General features: G+C 44.2%; 1 protein-coding gene across 3 annotated transcripts in view; it reads right to left on the reverse strand.

The window, feature by feature from the left end:
• Window positions 1-18,235, reverse strand: part of LOC105024012 (A disintegrin and metalloproteinase with thrombospondin motifs 19) — a 61,665-nt gene extending 43,430 nt beyond the window's left edge. For 2 of the 3 annotated variants that reach the window (XM_034290227.1, XM_034290226.1), the window contains exons 1-7: window positions 17,415-17,964; window positions 13,374-13,554; window positions 10,597-10,769; window positions 10,144-10,227; window positions 9,668-9,822; window positions 5,077-5,120; window positions 923-1,028 (exon numbers count right to left, since the gene is read on the reverse strand). In XM_034290227.1, coding sequence (XP_034146118.1) covers window positions 923-1,028; window positions 5,077-5,120; window positions 9,668-9,822; window positions 10,144-10,227; window positions 10,597-10,769; window positions 13,374-13,554; window positions 17,415-17,948 — 1,277 coding nt within the window. In that variant the 5' untranslated portion in view covers window positions 17,949-17,964. Of the gene's footprint in view, window positions 1-922; window positions 1,029-5,076; window positions 5,121-9,667; window positions 9,823-10,143; window positions 10,228-10,596; window positions 10,770-13,373; window positions 13,555-17,414; window positions 17,965-18,124 lie in introns of those variants that run through there. The other variant, XM_029117171.2, reaches the window with a different exon arrangement.
• Between the last annotated feature and the right edge of the window lie 1,304 nt (window positions 18,236-19,539).

The following is a 19,539-nucleotide window of genomic DNA, read 5'->3' on the forward strand; positions in this document are numbered from 1 at the left end:
CTGCCAAATCGTGACGAAATCGGGACCAACTTGTGACAAATTCAAGCGCTGATCTCAGTTTTGTCTTCCTGTTTGCTGTCTTGAGACAGATACACCACTCACACATACACATCCACATCCACATCCACATAGCTGCCTGCACCGAAAGCCTGCTTGACCATCACACGGGAATACTCACATCCCCGGAGGCAGACTTGCACAAAATACGTCATCAACGGTAAAAGAACCGATCGATAAAGAGATAGACGCCCGTCCGAATAACGAGACCCAGCTCAAATTCAATCAATCAGCTTTATCAATGAGGGACAAGCATGAGCACAACAAAGAAATAAACCAACTTTGGGTACTGATCTCACCCACTCCAGGGACGTTCATTTGTTCAACAAATCTGCAGACACACGGCCGGATAAACAAAAGCTTCACACACACACAATTCAATAAACAAAAGGCAAACTGGATCAGAGGCTCCGGTCCTGACAAAGTACAGTGGTGTTGTGTTTTGCTTTGGGGGATTCTTTTTCTTTTTTTGGGTGTGTGTGTGTGGGGGGGGGGGGGGGGGGGGGGGATTAAACCAGAGCAACCCTGAGGATTTTCCTACACGGAACTGAGAGATGACATCTTCAGAGGCTTTAATAAAACCAGATGCTACATTAGCGTTAGCGGAGCTTCTCGCTCTGCGGTCCCCGTGGACTTCACCAAGGGCCCCCTGTGACCCCTCGAACCACCATGACTTTACCTAACACGGTTTCAGTCTGTGGAAAAGTTTCCGATAAATTCATATGATTGTGTAACCACCTGTCTATGTGGATTATATACATTGAACCATGTCTGTGAGTGAGTTAAGCCGGTTAGCCTTTGTGGGGGGAACAGTGGATGTGAAGCGTGAGGTGAAAGGTGATAGAGTGGATTAATCTGGACTCACTTGTGGCCCATTTCATGAGCGATGGTGAAGGCCAGGTTGAGGCCATTGTCCTCAGCCAGAATGCATTTCCTCCTCTCACTGCACATGCCGCTGAGGTAGGCGATGCCTGCAAAAGGGGAACAAGGAAAATAAAATAGACGATCGCATTTATCACTCACTGGTGTAAAAAGTTGGAATGTTAGGGCTTACAATCAGGGTCTACATTAAGTCAATTTACTGTGGAGTCGGAGGCGGAGCTTCAATGAGTGCTATATTTGCATAGCAGCCAATAAGAAGGGGCAACAAAAACTTAATGGGGATGTAACAATAATTTTCATAACATTGGTGGAAAAAAGGGTAACAAGGATATATTTCATTTAGAAATGTCCCATAGATTCAATACATAATTTTTGTGTGGACCAATCTCTGACCGTGGGGCATAATGTCTGATCTTGCCAGACTGCAGCGAGGCCTTGAAACTGCAGCACAGCCTTGAAACTGCAGTGAGGCCTTGAAATTGCAGAGAGGTCTTGAAACTGCAGCAATGCCTTGAAACTGCAGCTATGCCTTGAAACTGCAGCATAGCCTTGAAACTGCAGCTATGCCTTGAAACTGCAGCATAGCCTTGAAACTGCAGCACAGCCTTGAAACTGCAGCATAGCCTTGAAACTGCAGCGAGGTCTTGAAACTGCAGCATAGCCTTGAAACTGCAGCATAGCCTTGAAACTGCAGCACAGCCTTGAAACTGCAGCATAGCCTTGAAACTGCAGCGAGGTCTTGAAACTGCAGCATAGCCTTGAAACTGCAGTGAGGCCGTAAAACCACAGCAAAGCCTTGAAACATAAGCGAGACCTAGAAACTGCAGTGAGGCCTTGGAACTGAAGCGAGGCTTTGAAACTGCAGCAAGGCCTCATAACTGAGGCTTTAGAAAATGCTTTGTCATACATTCTCACAGTAGTGTAAATGGTATACTTCAATAATTCAACACAGCCTCCCCCTTATCCTTTCTCTTCTCTGCGAACCACTAATCAAAGTGGCAGGGTTCTGGCATTTTTGAAAACATTTGGTTAGGTCTGAAGGGGAAAGGGCCCCCATTTCATCCACGTCAGATAAATTGCCTTTACAGTTCAACGTGCTAGTGTCATGTCTGGTGTGTATTCCTGAATCCTGGCCTGGAAGTGACAGCTACAGCTCCTTTACTACCGCAGGATCAGGTTCAGGAGGAAAACATGAAGGGGATTTTGTCTTTTTTCTCATGTAGTGGATCGTACGCTGTGACCTTTGATGGCTTAATCACCCTGTTGAAATGGATCCAGAAGTAATGCTTTCCATTACGAAACCCAGCAGAACAATCCAGCCTTTGATGGACGAAAATAAATAAATGAAGTGCAGTTTCGACTGAAGGGGCCTTGGTGTCCATTAGAGTACCTAAGGCACTCCATTTCACCACACATACACACAGACACACACACACATGCACACAAAGGACTCAGTCCCCCCAAATGGTGCCACTTTTCCATGTTTCTGTCTCTGCGAAACCTCTCAAGATGGGGCAACATGACTTAGCTAGACGCTAGAGATTAGCCCCTAATCTGTACATTAATAATTCCTTGGCCTCCACTGAATGTGTCCCCGGCCCTGCGCAGTAACGTCGCTCTCCACTCAGACAGGTATCTCCCTCTTCAGGGTGTTGAGTTGGGCTCGAAAAGGCCTCTAATGACACGTCTCCCCTCCGAGGAGAAATGAGAGACGACTTGTCACCGCGATCCCAATGATAACACGCTGTGCCGTCGTCCATTCATGTTCAGGCCTCCAGTCAAGCCACGCCGATGCCTGGCCAAGGGGCCGGAGGTGAGTGTGTTTTGTCTGGCGTTGTTCCTCTCAGGTGGGAGCGGGCGGAGGAGGGCGGGCAGACAACGAGTCTTTATGTTAGACATGTGGACGTATTATCTTCATGGTCTGGCTGGAAAGTCCCCCTGTCCTTTCTCCAAATGAATGCAAATAAGGGGGGAGTACTGGTCAGGGCCGACTAACAGGTTGTGCAACAACACAGTCCACCAAGCCCACTGAGTCTTCTTCATGAAAGGTAATGGAAGCAGCAGTCTCCCACAACGATGTTCCCCCTCCATCAGATAGTAAAATAAATGTAATAATAGCTAGCCCCCCCCCCCGCCCCCCCCCCCCCCACTGTATATTAAGTGTATGTATGGACCAGAATCTGGGGCTGCGTTTTGGAGTGCCCAAATCTATTTTGCTTGATATTTTTATAGTTTAACATCAATCTCTGGACCGTTCTAACGACACAACCACATGTGGGATACACCTGTACAGACAGAGTGGTGGAGAGGTAGGGTCAAAGCTAGAGAGGGTTCTTCACGGTCTGGTTCAGACAACTTTCTTTATGCTTCCTCCACTGAGGCCGTCCTGTTGGACCAGCGTGGCCATTTTGAGCCCTGAAATTTGGCCACGTCCCTGCCATTACAGGATAAATACTGGACAAAGAAAAGCTGAAAACGCCTTGGTGTGTGTCCAGGGCTAAATTTGCCTGTATGGATTGTTACCTTTGAGCTCTGCAGCCATGTTACTCTACTAACAGCTACAGGGGCATCAGCACATTGTGAGGATAAGCTGTGTTGAGGGAAATGACCAAAGCAGACCAGAGAAATGGCTCTGAGAATTTAGGTCAACGGTTGACTTTCCCCTTCACACCTCTCAACATCTCTCCGCCTTGTCGCCCTCCATTCTCCCTGCCTCTTTCTACCACTCACACTACATCTCTTTCTCTCCCTCTTTCTTTCTCTATCTCTCTCTCTTCCCCTCTCTCTCCACCTCCCTCTGGTTTGCTCTCTCAGTAGTTTATCTAAAGGTGTCTTCTGTCACACTTAACATGTGCAACCCTAAATGCACCCCTTAGCCCTCTCTCACTCTCTGGACCTCTTTCCATTTCTCTCCCTCTCCACAGTGGTGGCTTTGTGACCTGCTGTGGGTGTGTGTGTGTGTCTCACAGATTCCATACCTTGCGGCTCCATACAAGACCTTGCCCTCAAGCCAGTTACAAGGGTGGGGCTGCAGGGTAAAAGGGGTGAGGTGAAAACACTCTGACACCTCTGAGAGGTCATTAAAGCCGAGCAGACCCACAGACAGGATGGCCAACACCCAGCACACCTACCGTATAGTGACAGTTGCCTTGACCGTCCATGCAGTTACACATAACATCTCTTGATGGACGCTAAACATCAAAACCAGAGTCTCAGAGCCACGTCAGACTATTCGGGTCTGCCTCTGCTATTGACAAGATTACAACCTCATTTCCTCAACTTTTTTCTTTGTTGTCCGCGGAAGTTCCGGACGGATTGTTTTGTGGTTTGTTTCTCCCCGCCCTCCCACGGGCCCAAAGGCACCACTTTACTTGCCCACTGCACTGAGCTCAGCCAACCAGGAAGTGGAACAGCCTGCAGTGTGTCTCGTTAAGTTCCCCATAAAAAACAACAACAATATGTGCAATTAACTAAGCCCTGGAGTCTCTGTGTGTGTGCGTGCGTGCGTGCGTGTGTGTGTGTGTGTGTACGTGTGTCTGTAAAAAAAACACAACCTTGTCAGCTGGCGAATACCCTGTTTTGCATTAAGTAGCCTTCGCACACTACAAGACGCTGTTCACCCCTCCTGTCGGTTCTGAAGTCAGTCTAACACCTCCAGTAATCCACCGCGAACTTCTTCCAACAGCTACAGAGGCTAGGGGAACAGGACATGATGTATCCAAATGTCACGGCCTCTATGAACAATTCTCACAGAGTCCTGTAATTGCGTACTATCCCCTTCATAGTGAGCTGCACTTGCCAACGGCCCAAAGCCATCAACATAAACCATCATCCTGCACCGAGGGAAGCCTCAAGCAGGAACGGCTCTGGACGCTTACCAAAGCAAACCGCTAAGACTAAATGAATAAACAAAAAAATGCAAAAACCTCGGTGATTTATAAACTAGACAGATGGATGTTGACATTTTGGGGAGCGGGTTGAGTTCTACAGAAACGTCACACAACACGGACACGTTTATTCAGTGTAACTTTGACCTCAATAAACCACGTTTAACAGCAGCAATGGCAATTCATCCATGAAATGAGAGTTGCTTTTTCCTATGACACACACACACACACAAGGTTTTATACCACTCACCTACAGTGTCACAGGGTTCATCCTTGTGCACGCAGAAATCCTTCCTGCAACGTAAAAGACCAAAAAAAATTAACATTCACCAGGCAAAGCCAACCTTGATGCTCTGACCCCCTTTCCCACTCGATTGGTATGGCTCAGTGGAGAACTACAAGGCCTTCTTATCCCCTCCGGCGGCAGAGCGGACTAAGTGCCAGGGATTAGTGGGGGATCTGGGAGCCGTCATCGATCCTCAAAGCTGCTATAGGGGGTTAATCAGGAGTTATGTCTCCAGTTCAGATGGAAAAACTTGTGGATGGGGCTGGCAGACAAATTGTCATGCCTTCAGATTTATTTGGCCGCACTTCGTATTTTCAGATGAAGAGAAATTGTTTAGGGACGAACTGGTGTCTTTAATCTTTGACTTGATTTTTTAAATGAACCTCAGGAGGACTAGTCACTAATGATGACTTTTCTCTTTGGCAGATGTTCCCTCATGTTCTCAGTCCTTTCAGGATAAACCCTTGTAAGTTAGAAACTCAGAGTCAGAGTGTGTGTGTGTGTGTGTGTGTTTGTCCGTGTTTGTGTGTTTTTTTTGCACGGGTGCACACGCGTGTCTACCACACAACAGCGACAAACGCACGTACCACAAACACGGGTGGGAATGTGTATACAGCACGCTAACCCTCCAAGGGGGACGGATCCTGTTTGGTTATCTGACAGCGCTCCGGGCTGCGCCAGCATCAAACACCTGCTTGCTCAGAATCACCCATTGAAGCGCTGAGACCTATCAACAGGTCCGAATGAGACTCTGACTCCGGCCAGCTCATTTCGGAGGGGAACTGAAGCTGGACTAGATGGATAATTCAGCTGGCCAAGTCATTTAAAACCTGAATCCTAACTGGCCCCTAATATCTGGAATAGGGCACTACTTTTGACCACTACTTTTCAGGTGAAAAAGGAGTGGACTATAAAGGAAATATGTGTAATTTAGTACAAGGAAAGGGGACGAATGCAAGCACTACCAATTAAAAGCTTAACTGAAATTGAAACCAAATGACAGCTCCAGCATCGAGTTATGAAATACTTTTCCATGAATTTAACAAAGTCTTTTGCCTGTTAATGCTTAGTTACATGGGGGCATTGGATAATTTTCAAAAAACAGAACAGGCTGTTGAATCTCTAACAGGTGACGGCTCAGGTAGGCTAACGTGACTCTCCTCCAGCTGCATGCTGGAATAAAGCTTTAAACTGAGCATTAAATGAAGGTGCAGACAGCAGTGTAACAATGGCAGAATTAATTATTCGTCCCCTGACAGTACATGACAGCCCACTGTCATGGAAAATATTGTACATGTGCTCTGGAATGAGGGGGTGTGGAAAGGTTTGTGTTTCCCATTTTCATGGACGTTATGTCGGTCTTAGGACAGTACCACATCATTAGGACTAAACATCCCATGGGAGATTTGAAATGAGTCCATGGAGAGTATAAATTAATTCATCAAGAGTTCAAATTAGTTCATTAAGAGTTCAAAGTTGTCCATGGAGAGTTTGAAGTTGTCTAAGGACAAGGTTTCACAACCCCGTTTCCCAAAACATCAGGACGCTGGGTAAAATGGAAATAAACACAGAATGCAACGATGTGCAAATCATTTAAACCCTACATTTAATAGAAAATAATACAAAGACAACATATCAAATGTTAAACTGAATAATGTTATTGTTCGTTATATATAATATATGCCCACTTTGAATTTGATGCCAGAATCACATTTCAAAAAAGCTGGGACAGGGGCAAAAGAAGTCTGGGAAAGTTATGTAATACAAAAAAGAACCTGGTGAGATATCTCACAACTAATTATGTTAACTGGCAACAGGTCAGTAACATGATTGGGTTTAAAACGAGGATGAGTCTTTCAGAAGTAAAGATGTGTTCACCACTCTGTGAAAGACTGCGTGGGGAAATAGTACAACAACTTAAGCATAACCTTTCTCAATTGAAAATTGCAAAGAGTTTGGGGATCTCACAATCTACGGTACATAATATAATTAAAAGAATCAGAGAATCTGGAGAAATCTCTGTATGCAAGGGACATTGGTGAAAACCAGCGTTGGATGGTCATGATCTTCGGGCCCTCAGGCGGCACTACATTGAAAACAGACGTGATTCTGTAGTGGGAATCACTGCATGGGCTCAGGAACACTTAGGAAAACCAGTGTCTGTGAACACAGTACGTCACTGCATCCACAAACGCAACTTCAACCTCTACCATGCAAAGGAGAAACCAGATATAAACAAGATCCAGAAATACAGCCGCATTCTCTGGGCCCGAGCTGATTTAAAATGGACTGAGGCAAAGTGGAAAACTGTCCTGTGGTCTGACAAATCAAAATGTGAAATTATTTTTCAGGAATCATGGACACCTCGTCCTAAAAAGGAAAGGGACCGTCCGACTTGTTATCAGCACACAGTTCAAAAGCCAGCATCTGTGATGTTGGTAGTGCATTTGTGCACATAGCATGGGTAACTTGCACATCTGTGAAGGCACCATTAATGCTGAACAATATTTACAGGTTTTGGAGCAACATATGCTGCCATCAAGACAATGACTTTTTCAGGGAAGGCCTTGCTTATTTCCGCAAAAACAATGCCATATCACATTCTGCATGTATAACAACAGCATGACTCCGTGGTAAAAGAGTCTGGGTGCTAAAGTGGCCTGCCTGTCACCCATTGAAAACATTTGGGAAATTATGAAACTAAAAATACGACAAAGGAGACCCCGAACTGTTAAGCAGCTGACATCCTAAATCAAGCAAGAATGGGAAACATTTCACTTTCAAAACTACAGCAACTGGTCTCCTCAGTTCCTAAATGCTTACTGTACAGAGTGTTGTTAAAAGAAGAGGAGGTGCAACACAGAAAACATGCCCCTGTCCCAACTTTTTTTTAAATGTATGCTGACATCAAATACAAAATGGGCATATATTTTTCGGTTTCAACATCTGATATGTTGTCTTTGTACTATTTTCATATATACAGTGGATATAAAAGGTCTACACAAAACAAATCCACCCTCACCAAAACCGTCACTTTCACTCTCAGCATCGATGACACCGTTGTTTCTCCATCCCCCCAGGCACGTAACTCTGGCGTCATTCTGGACTCTACACTCTCCTTTGATCAGCACATTAAACAGACTGTAAAATCTTCATTCCTCCACCTCTGCAACATCGCCAAACTCCTTCCCTCTCCCGTCCTGCTGCTGAAACCCTAATCCTAAGCCCTATCCTCTGTGAGTTACACTGGCTTCCTATCTCCTAACACATTGACTACAAGATCCTCCTACTGACATATAAAGCCTGAAACAATATCGCCCCTGCCTACCTCACCAACCTTCTTCTATATCAACCTACACACTCACTTTGTTCTGGTACTGCGGGTCACCTCATAATCCCCAAGTCCAAGCTCCAAGGCTTTGGTGACGGGGCATTCTCAAGGGTTGCTCCTAGGCTTTGGAACTCTCTCTACAAAACCATCCGTGACTTTGAGACGATCCCCATCTTCCAGCAACGTCTCAAGATTCATCTGTTCAAAATCGCCTACCCCTAGCCATGCCAAATCCTATTCTCTCAATTTTCTTTTTGTTTTCTCATGGTATTTTTTTGGTTTGTTTCTGTTCCATGTTCATTTTGTGAAGCATCTTTGGGTCCTTGAAAAGCTCTATATGAATAAAATGCATTATTATTATTATTATTACTACATGAATGTCAGCTACTACCATCAGATTTCCAGCAGAATTACAGAGGCTACACTTCAAGGTGCAAATGATAAAATATAAAGGTAATGTCCCAAAATAATTCCACAAAAAGAGCCAGCAGAGTTCTGGAAAATGGTATTGTGGACGGACGATACCAAGATGAACAGGTAAAAGAGTGATGGCAAGATGAGATGTGTGGAGAGAAATAAGAACTGCCATTTCATCTGTAAAATGATTAAGGTTATTTTGGACAGGTATGGCCGCCACTGGAACTGGCTAACTTGTCTTCATTGATGATATAACTGCTAACAGCAGCAGAAGGATCTGTTCTAAAGTGTTCTAAAATAGCAATACTAAATGTGTAACTGAGGCAAATAGAGAACAGAAAATGTTCATGTATTAAGTATAGTGTGTGTTACCAGTGGGATAATAGTTGTGTGGGTACAGATGGCAAGTCTAAATGGTATTTTAGATGTGCACTCGAGGGGTAGGTTTGCATGTGCAACCAGGATGCAGAGATAGCAGCAATGAGGTCCCCGAGGTAGACATGCGTGTGTAACAACTGAAAACACGCATGATGGCACACTTAACTCACTGGTCAACACTTTATCAAATTCAACTGCCAAGGAGTCTTTTTGGGTCAATCGACAGGGACAAAGATGGAGAGACAGACCGAGAGGAGAGAGTGAAGGACAGAGAGAATCAATGAATGCTTCTAACCTGCACACACACATCCAGCTCTTTTCCAGGTGCAGGATTAAAAGAGTACATCATCGACAAGACCCAAACGAAAGTACGGGATATATATTTGTATTCCCTGGGAACAGTGTGTTGCCGTGGAGAAGCTCTAGTACCGTGTAATTAGAATTGCCGTATCCACGGAGAGTAAGTCTTCCCTCCACCGAGGTCCGAAGTCTGACATCACACTCCTCTTTCCGTACTCCTCCTGCTGCCAGCGGCAGAAGCTCTCCAGCATCTTCTCACCATGGTGACCAATGTACATATCGGACTACAGACAGAAAGAGAGCGAGACAGAGGTGAGAATGGAGCGGATGGGGGGATTGAGTCAGGGGGGAGGGGGGGAGTGATGGGGGGGGAGTGGGGTCGGGAGAGGGAGAGGGAGGGGGAAAGGGATAAAAAGTGAGGGGGGAGAAGGTGAAGAAAAAGAGTGATGAAATTCAGTGCCGTGACCTGACATGAGGCACAGTGACTGCCTAGGTATGTTCATGACATGATGGTGAAAATGAGATCACCCTTGGGTTGCCTTTGATACAGGCTATGGCCTATAGCTACTGTCCAATTGGAGAAGAGACGGAAGGCAGTTTCTTACTGGTGTTTCATGAAGCAGCACAAGTTTAGTCAATCTGATATTGATCTGTATGCCCAAGCTCTTGTGTTGAAACAAATTGAAAACCTGCAAACAAGAAAAATTCTCCCGTTAAAATGTTTGCGATAACAACATATATAATACAGCTATAAACACATAAACAGTATAGATCTTTCTTAATACTCATGTGTGATGTGATGCGTCGTGCCTGACCACAGCTCTTAGCCATGCTATATTGGCCATATACCACATCTCTTAGCCATGCTATATTGGCCATATACCACATCTCTTAGCCATGCTATATTGGCCATATACCACATCTCTTAGCCATGCTATATTGGCCATATACCACATCTCTTCGTGTTGGATTACTTTCATGTCCCAGTCAGCACTTACGATTCCGACCACCAGGTTTACAGCAAACACGTGAGGCTCTATGTAATTCTACACACGTACCATGTTCATGATGGTGAGGATGAATCGTTTCACCGCCTCAGAACCGTGGTAATTGACCATGGACGGGTCGGCCACCACCAGAGTCTCCACGTCGTACTCGGGGAGAAGTTTATACGAGTACCGTTTTCCTCTGGCACCTTCAGACGGCTTCCTGTTCTTGCTCTTCAGTCTTTCTGTAAGGAAGCAAAGATTTTGCCGGTTAGAGCGCCTGACATGAAACCAAAAGGGTGATAGGTCGAGCCTCCGAGCAGACAAGGGAGAAAATCCTGATGCCCTGTCCTCGAGTAACACAGTTAACTGCTCCCAAAACGTCATCCTGTAGAGAATGTGCTAAATGACAAAATGTGTATATAAATGAGGGCAAGTTTCCATATGCCCAGCAAAGTTATAGTTTTTCACACAGCCATTTTATAAAGGCTCATGCAATGTTCGTCAATATGTTATCTGTGGCTAATAAATGTTTTCTGGTCCGTATGTTTTTAAAGTATATATTTGTAGTTTGGTAGTGCATGGGAAGTGTAGCTACTTGGTAGTTCATGGTAACTGCAGATAATGGACAGAAAACAATGGCTGAATGTTCTTCCAAATCAGCTGCAAGTTTAATGACAGCATAGATGTAATTAGTTGTAACCGAACGGTACCCGTAACTCAACTGTACGGTCATGCACATGAACGTGTAGGGTCAGTAACAGTGTGACTATATTTGTCAGTACACACTTGAAGTCGGGTAGTAGCCAGACAGTCCACACACACACACACACACACCTCAGCTGGAGTCGATTTCCTAGATCCAAAGCAGATAGGTAAGACCTCATAATGAAAACCTTCTTGGTGTTTAGCACCAATCCGCTTTGCGAGAGCTTGAGCTTTAACACTCACACGGACATAGCCCTGCACTTACTTCAGGTTAGAACTAGGAATTATGACCATGGCTACTATTATTGAACCCTGTTGAACCTGAGAGACAGTTACATTGAGTTGTGGATGAGAGTGTTTTTATACACTCACATCTTTCACGGATTAGGGTATCTCAGAACTTTTACACACCATCAATGTTCTTTTCGCTCGTGGTATATAAATCAGACAGGGATCTCTCAATAAGGTCAGGCATGTGCTTCAGTGGAGAATAGCGTGCAAAAGGACATACCCCAGTGTGGAATCCAATCTACATGAATTCAATACAGGGTTAAAGATAAAAGCTAAATTGTAGTGGTGGAAAGGGTGTGAGAATGATCTTTCAAGTAAAAAAAAGAAGAAACAGTATTTCCCGGGTGCCTTGGTGAAGAACATCACGTTTAATTATCCTTGGGTTCATCTTTGTTGTCCCATCCAGGAGACAGCGGTGCCAATTGGCTCAGCATCGTCCAGGCGGAAATTGTTCGGATGCCAGACGATGCCTTTGTGTGCCAGCAACCTCAATCACTGTTGGCCTCCATGTGTGTGTACAGACAAGGCAAAGCCGCCATATTCCATCACTAGCTAACAGCCTTTGAGATACTTTTTCGGGATTCCTTCCCTGTCCTTACATTTAGCGTTGCTTGCGCCTATTAACATTTAGCTAGCTTGCGTTATGGGGCTGTGCTAGTAATTCCTTTGATATTTCTTGTGATTTAAAAAAATTTAAATAAAACATTTGAACAATGTCACTAATATTATATATCCCAGTTGGGTCCAGCAAGGGCATGAAGATATCTGGACCACCCAAACCTGAGCAAAGATCCCCAAGTAAGAAAGTACCGATATTTTGCACACAAACCCTGTAAAGTATTTCCAATTACCATTACTTACAAAGTACTTAGTAAGCAATGCTGTAATAATGGTAATTGTTCTGAAGTCGCTCAGAATAAGAAACTCACAAAAAAAAGAAAAGGGGGCAAGCCCAGTCTGGCCTGCTCGTGATTAGAAGGGATGAAGTTTGTTGCCCTCACTGGATTTGAACCCGGGTTTCCCATGTGAGAGGCTGTGTCTTTAACAACACGCCACAGCGCTCTACATACGCAGAGTGTGGTTAGAGTGGCTCAACATTAGATCATTTTGTCACATATTAACATCACGCCAAGTTTGAATATTTCACTGGACACCATTGAGCATTGTGTTAAACTGACTAACGTTTCTTATTATGTTAACTTCCACCACAAATAATATCTATGAACTGTATGGCTTGTGCCACTGCCCAAAGGGTTGTGATCTAGACCAGTGTTTCTCAACCCTGCTCCTGGAGACACCACACCCTGCATGTTTTAGATCCCTCTCTGACCAAACATACCTGATGTAGCTCATCAAGGACTTGAAAATGAGCTGATCATTTGAATCAAGTGTGATTGAGAGATCTAAAACATGCAGGGCAGGGTGCCTCCAGGAGCAGGGTTGAAAAACACTGATCTAGCCTATATTAAATTATTATAAATAGCATGCACGAAAGTGCAATCCACCAAAAATAGTCGCAATATGACCATAAAGAGTTTTATTTCAGGCTAGAGATAACATAGCTTCCGACGGTTGTTTTTGTCTATCCTGAACAAATCCTATTGCATAATTCCTTTTGACTGTCGGCGAGACTCCAGAACACCGGTCCCCTAGCTATGTGAGAGTCTGCGTCGATAACCACCACACCATTTAACCAGGTGTAGTCACTCACTCACTCACTCAGTAAGAGACATTCGCGGCTCTGCTTCTGCGGACTCAAACTTAAACAGATGAACTACCCCTTTAATAACTTTGCTCTTCTCATGGGGAACATCTTAATGTGTCCGCAGTACAGGAGGAAGTGAGCCCACCTGGGATGACTCCGCAGTAGTTGGCACTGGTCTGTCTGTCCGACTGCTTGTTTGCTGACTGTCTCTCCTCAGGGCCGGAACGCTTCCTTCTGTAAATGCGGTGAGCCTGTCCCGTGATGGTTAGGGTTTGATTGACAGGTTCGATGTAGAGGAAGTCCTCATTAAGCTGAATGAAGCCCATCTGTAGAAAAAAACATGATTATCGTATAATCACAGAACTGCAGTGCATCGTGCGTAAATTGAGACTGACTGATAAAAAAATAATAGTGAGTTGTAATACATTATAATATGCTAACTAGTTTATAGGTCTCTCAGTCGGCAGTTGTGTACAGTTGCTTTCAAGCTCACAAACACGGCCAATTGGTCATCATTCAGTTAAACCACAATTGAAAAAGGAGAGAGGATATTGTCTATCTGGGCTTCAGAATTCCTGTGGATTTGTGTCTGCAGAAAAGTGGCTACAAACTGTAAAGTAATACCATGATGTATCCTTGACAGTTTCCTCACACAATTGTAGTCCTTTTCAATATGTCATAGTAACACGTTGTGAAGGATCGCTTGTTACCTCTATCTGATTGGCTGTCATCTAGGAGAACGCTTGGCTAAGTTATGAATAAAAGACACAAACACACAATCACGAGAACAATTAGGAACGTCTTATTTTCAAAGTTCCGATTACACAGACTGAACACTGTAAACATTTGAGTCGCTCAACACTTGAGCCCCAGTCTGTTGGCTCGTCATGACACACACTGACTTGTCATAAACAGTCAGGCTGGCTACACGCGCGCACGCCACGTTTGCACACACGCGCGCACGCCACGCTTGTCCCTCCGAGCGGCAAGAAGCAGCTTTCAGTTTGGCCGTTTTGAACGGCGGTAACGTTTCCCAGTCCCACGGCGAGCTTGAAGCGGATGTGGCATTTCTCCGAACACACCGCACAGAGCCGCGGAACCCCAGCCCTGAGCACTCTGAGCCATGACGTCCACAACTGGGGGAAATTTACATTACAGGTCAGTTAGTCCAAATAACAAGGCCCTGCTTACGCAATCCCCGCCGCGCACCACCTAGAGCTCCCTGGCTCTCGTTGCCAGCTCCAATAACCCCCAAATTGTCTGTACGCACCCATTCCCTGCGGGGCTGTCCGCCAAACGTGGAGAAAACATAGCGAGGAACTCTTCAACAACCTGATTACCTGATGTTTGGAAGGAATGTTCCAGGAATGGAGTAAGCAGTGTGTGTGAGTGTGTGTGAGTGTGTGAGTGTGTGTGTGTGTGTGTGTGTGGGGGGGGGGGGGGTCAGGAGGGCTCAGGGTCATCAGAGGGGGCAGAGGGCCCATGGAGAAGGCTGATTTGGTTTGGGTTCATTTAGGTTGGATGACTCGCACAGACTAAACAGGCTACTGGAGTCCACTGATTCAAAAGTGGACTGATTAGGACAAAATGGCCTCCCACAGTGGGCAGATATGGACTATTTCCAGCCTAACGGATCAACACAACTCATGGGAGAAATTGGAGTTTTACTTTAGGACTGGTGTCAGATATCTGGGTCATTGTCATCAACCAATTTCTCTTTCTCACTCGTTCTCATTCCTCTCAGATTTAGACGAGTTATGGCTATTTAATTACACCTATTACGAGGGCTCAGGATCGAGGTCACACCGTTAATGACCAGTGAATCACTCTACCAGCTCCATCCTTTCTGCAATTTGAGTTGTCACCAGCACTGCTTGTCAATCAAACATTATTGACAGCCAGTAGGCATGCAGGATGCAACACGTATTGTCCTCCTGCTCTTGACATTTCGGGAGTTTTCAGAGATTTTCTGAATGTTTTCTGTCGTAACTGAAATATTTTCCAAATACGCAGAGCTATGGAAGTCCACCATGTCACGCCACTGAAAAGGCAGGTACATGTTAGATTGTGACTAAAACACACTGAATGCACTGATGTATTACAGACTCCTGCTGGATAGAAACCTGTATCAGATCTCTTCAGTCAAAGCAGACAAAGAAAGGTTGAACTTTAACCTCATCACATTCTGAAACCCTTAACAAAAATCTAGCACCTTCGTTGATTCTGCTGAGGTCGACAACGTGCTAAATTCCTCATGCTGCTAACCACTACTGTGTTGTGTAATAACCCTGCACATATAGGCGCTTGGTTTGCGCTCAGACGCTAGAGCAATTAGCACTTGCCTCAGAAGAGTCCTGATTGGCGATCACCGGCCTTCACACTGATTCACACTGGCGGCTCTCAGCAGCGAATGCTACGTAGATGTCAGGTACTGCGCACACGCAAGAAATAAAAAATGCCCCTCCTAGAGCTTTCTTTCCCCGTTTTCTAATTGGCTCAGAGAGGTTTTGGTTAGCCTTTAGTGATTGAGCAAGGCCTACAACCTATACCTTCACTTCAATGGACAGTTGGTTTGAAAGGGTTTCCTTGACCCAGTGACGCTCTGGGTCAAATATTTATAATCTAGATGGACTGATGGTGGGGCTACTTCTCAAGGGTTATGGTAGAAACAGTAAGTGGTTTATCTAAGCCTGATATCTGTATGTGGTATTTTACTGAGGCTTGGATTCCACTAGATTGCAAATTCAGTCAACATTTTTAACGTGATAAAAAAATAGGTCTTAGATTGTTTATGGCAATGGTTAGTGTTAGATTTTTTAAGGAGGAGACACTGAAAAAGCCAGGGTTCTATATATATATATGTGTGTGTGTGTGTGTGTATGTATAGTATGGATGACAGAAAACAGTAACACAAGGAATATGTTCATGGATAAGAATAACAGGGAATAAATTAACAACGATACGAATAACATTATGACTCCCTGGCTTTGGAAGTTAGTAGAGGCCCTGAGGCAGGTCTGGAAACAGTTCCATGATTATCTGAGTCAAACATCTAGATGGATTATAGGTATACCTCAAGTCTGTTTATCCTAGGTCCGAGATCTGGCTGTGGTATAGTATTTCTCTGTGATACATTGTAATACCGTTTGTGAGGACAGAGCCAATATGGCATAGACCGTACCATTGCTTATACAACATAGCCTAACGCTAGACACAGATACAGCTTCCTTCAAATGAAAATCAGTCGTGTCCAGATTCATGGATTTTGAGTCGCCCAGTTGATAACTTCTTGTAGGCCTCTCATTTACTTGCTTTGTTAAGGATGCGGCATGTGACATGAACATATGAGAAGTAATCTCAAAAAGCTAATATATATAAAGCCTTTCGCTGACAAAAAAAGAAAAGAATGCCAATAGCAACCTAACACAACTGATCCGACGCCGACGTAAATGTGGAACCCCAAAAGTTCATTAATTTAGCTTATTTTTACATGGACAAACAAGGACAAAAATAAATAAAAGAAAGCTGAACTGTGGATATGCCAAACTCTCATTGACTGTTTCAGTGTGTGTGAGGCAATGGTTCGCGTTAACCAGACAAAACCCGGGGCTGTGTTCCAAACCTTTGAGACAGAGTGCTAGCCTCTTGAACCACAGGAGTTCTCCCTTAAAGCCTCAGGGGGTTGCTAATGACTGTGCTGTGGCTCGCGTAGAAGTTCTGTTTTCTGCCTCCAGACAGCACAAAGCAGGGTGGGCCAAGAATGCATTAGACATTGGAGAGTTCACCTCCCATACTCTCAAAACATACACCTGAGACTCAGTGGGTATGCCTTGAGTTACACTCACTCCACTCACTCAGACTCAAGAGCTTCTGTACCAATTCCCACCTTCAGACGCAGCACAAAGGCATTTCAACATCCATTATAAAACACTCGCTATGCGGGTAGGCCCGCTGTTTATGTAAATAATCCTTGATGTATAGTTTAACTGCAGCTTTTAAGATACCGTTGGAGGCTCTTGGATTTAAAAAAGTAGACTGTAGTTGTGTAACTATGTAAAATCAGAAGCATTATATTGGCCATGTCATGGGTGTTACAAACTGTTCCATTCAAATTCTTAAGTAGGCTTTGTTGCAATCACTCTCTACAGTGATTCGTGATATTGAATTGAATATTGTATATATTTACCAGCCCTGCGCAGGTGCTGAACGAGGCGATAGATCCTGTGTAATTGAGAACAGTCCCGCTGTAATAGCACTCCCTCTCTTCTGCGTTGGCAGCGGACGAAACCGGCATACTGTGCCGAGAGGACTTTCGTGTTTTCTGTCTTCTCTCCACCACGAATTTCTGGGACAGAAACCGCGAGTCTCTCTTTAAGACGAGGTGCAGGTCCCTGCCAAAAGCAGGCATTTTGAGTCTCAGCCCTGAAGAAGGGACCGTTTGCGATCCTGGATGTTCCCAACGGTATAGCTCTGAAGACTCGTATTCTTCCCAGTTAGAAGTGGAACGAGCCTCACGAGAGCTGCTACCGGCGATCGAGTCAGTCTCTCCGCTATAGGGTTTGTCAGGAGCGGGTGGACCTGTGTCTGGAAAAACCTGCGGAAAAACAATCTCGGATTCCTGGAAAGGATGTGGATCTGAGAAGTAAGAATAGGAAGACAGCAAATTAGTTGTTATTCGGAAAGGTACATTGGAGCAAAGAACATTAAGCCTAGGGATCATCTTGTGTGCTCAAATAAAATGACTGCGTGATGTAGACAGTCGGTCACCTGTTTATTACAATATGAGCTAGCTCAGCAAGTTATAAATAAAAGTTAAAAAAAATTATAATAATTTACAATGCCTTGTGAGTATCAACACTCATGATCTGAAACGACTTTTGAAGGTGTTTCGCATACCTGCAACGGCAAATGTTCCAATGAAATATAACTGATGGAGGAGACTGCAGATGCGTTTTAAATGCATTTTGACAGTATATGTTAAATGAACATGTACATCTAGTGTCGTTAAAAAAAGTATCTCCATGCAGAGAAGTGAATTTCTGTGTTGCCTATTCGCCGCATCCTAATGTTATCCATCTCCGGATAAACGAGTCTCTCTCTCTCTTTCTCTCTCTCTCTCTCTCTCTCTCTCTCTCTCTTCTAGCACATGGAAGTGTTTCCAAATGAATGACTTCGTATCCAGCAGTTTAAAAAAGTCGGCATTGGACTAAAGAGCTCAGACGAGTTTTCAGTGAGAGAGAGAGATTTGTATAGAAGTGTAGGCTATTTTGATGTAGCCTATTGGCAGCGCGCATTATGCGATTGAGAGCACAGTGGAGCGGAGCAGTCCGACTGCAAGCTCTGAACAGCTTACTGCTGTGCACCAGAGAAGAGTAGGCTATAGACACACATGTTCAGCTGATGTCTAAAAAATGACAAGAAGTCAGGCTTCTATTTACAGACCTAATCGGAGCATAATAAACGACCAGTCTGTCCAGGGTCTGTAGCGTATTGGAGTTATGTTGCTCCAATTGAATGAACACATGTCATGCCAAAAGGTTGTCACTCCGTTTTCATTTCGGGTGTTTCATTTTTCAACACTTCTAACTAATATTGTAATTTTATTTCCTTATCACCTCTCAATCTTTTGGATGTATTAAAGGTTAATAAAAGCTTTTGTAAACTAATGCCAAGCTATGTCTTGTTTTTCGTAGTCAAAACATCTTTTAATGATTTGGGTTTTTCCTTTTAGAGTAATTGTAAGAAAAATAAGTATATAATTATATAAAAAACAGCTTACTGGGCTGCAGTGATTAATGTAATTTTTTTCTTGCTGTTGAAACGCATTCATCATCAGTGGATGCCAAGCTCATGGAGATTCTAGACGTATATAGTAGAAACCATTCTATGCTGGACTCAGGTTTTTTTCTCCAGGCTTCTCTAACAAAAAGTGTAGCATTATCAACTGGCATACATTCTATGTGACATTGTGGTATTTCAGACTTTTTGGATCAATTTATATCGGTCACATTGTGTATGGGGTTTATTGCCCCCGACGCCCTAGGCCAGTAAGATCCGTACAGGTGCTATAAGGATTTGATCGACCTGTGAGCGGAGGGATGGTTTGAGTATAGTACTTGATAAGTCTTATTTCTCCTGTGCCAAAGCATCCTGATACGATTTCAGCTGGCGTTTGCCTTTTGGCAGATCACATCGTAAAGGTAGAACAAGGTTAATTATGATATGTCCAATACAATACTCCAGCCACGTCGCATATAGTGAAAACATTTGACACATTTCAAGACAAACGAAAACAAGAAAAAATAAATAAT

Source organism: Esox lucius, chromosome 23, assembly GCF_011004845.1.
Source record: "Esox lucius isolate fEsoLuc1 chromosome 23, fEsoLuc1.pri, whole genome shotgun sequence".
In the NCBI taxonomy this organism is placed as follows: Eukaryota; Metazoa; Chordata; class Actinopteri; order Esociformes; family Esocidae; genus Esox; species Esox lucius.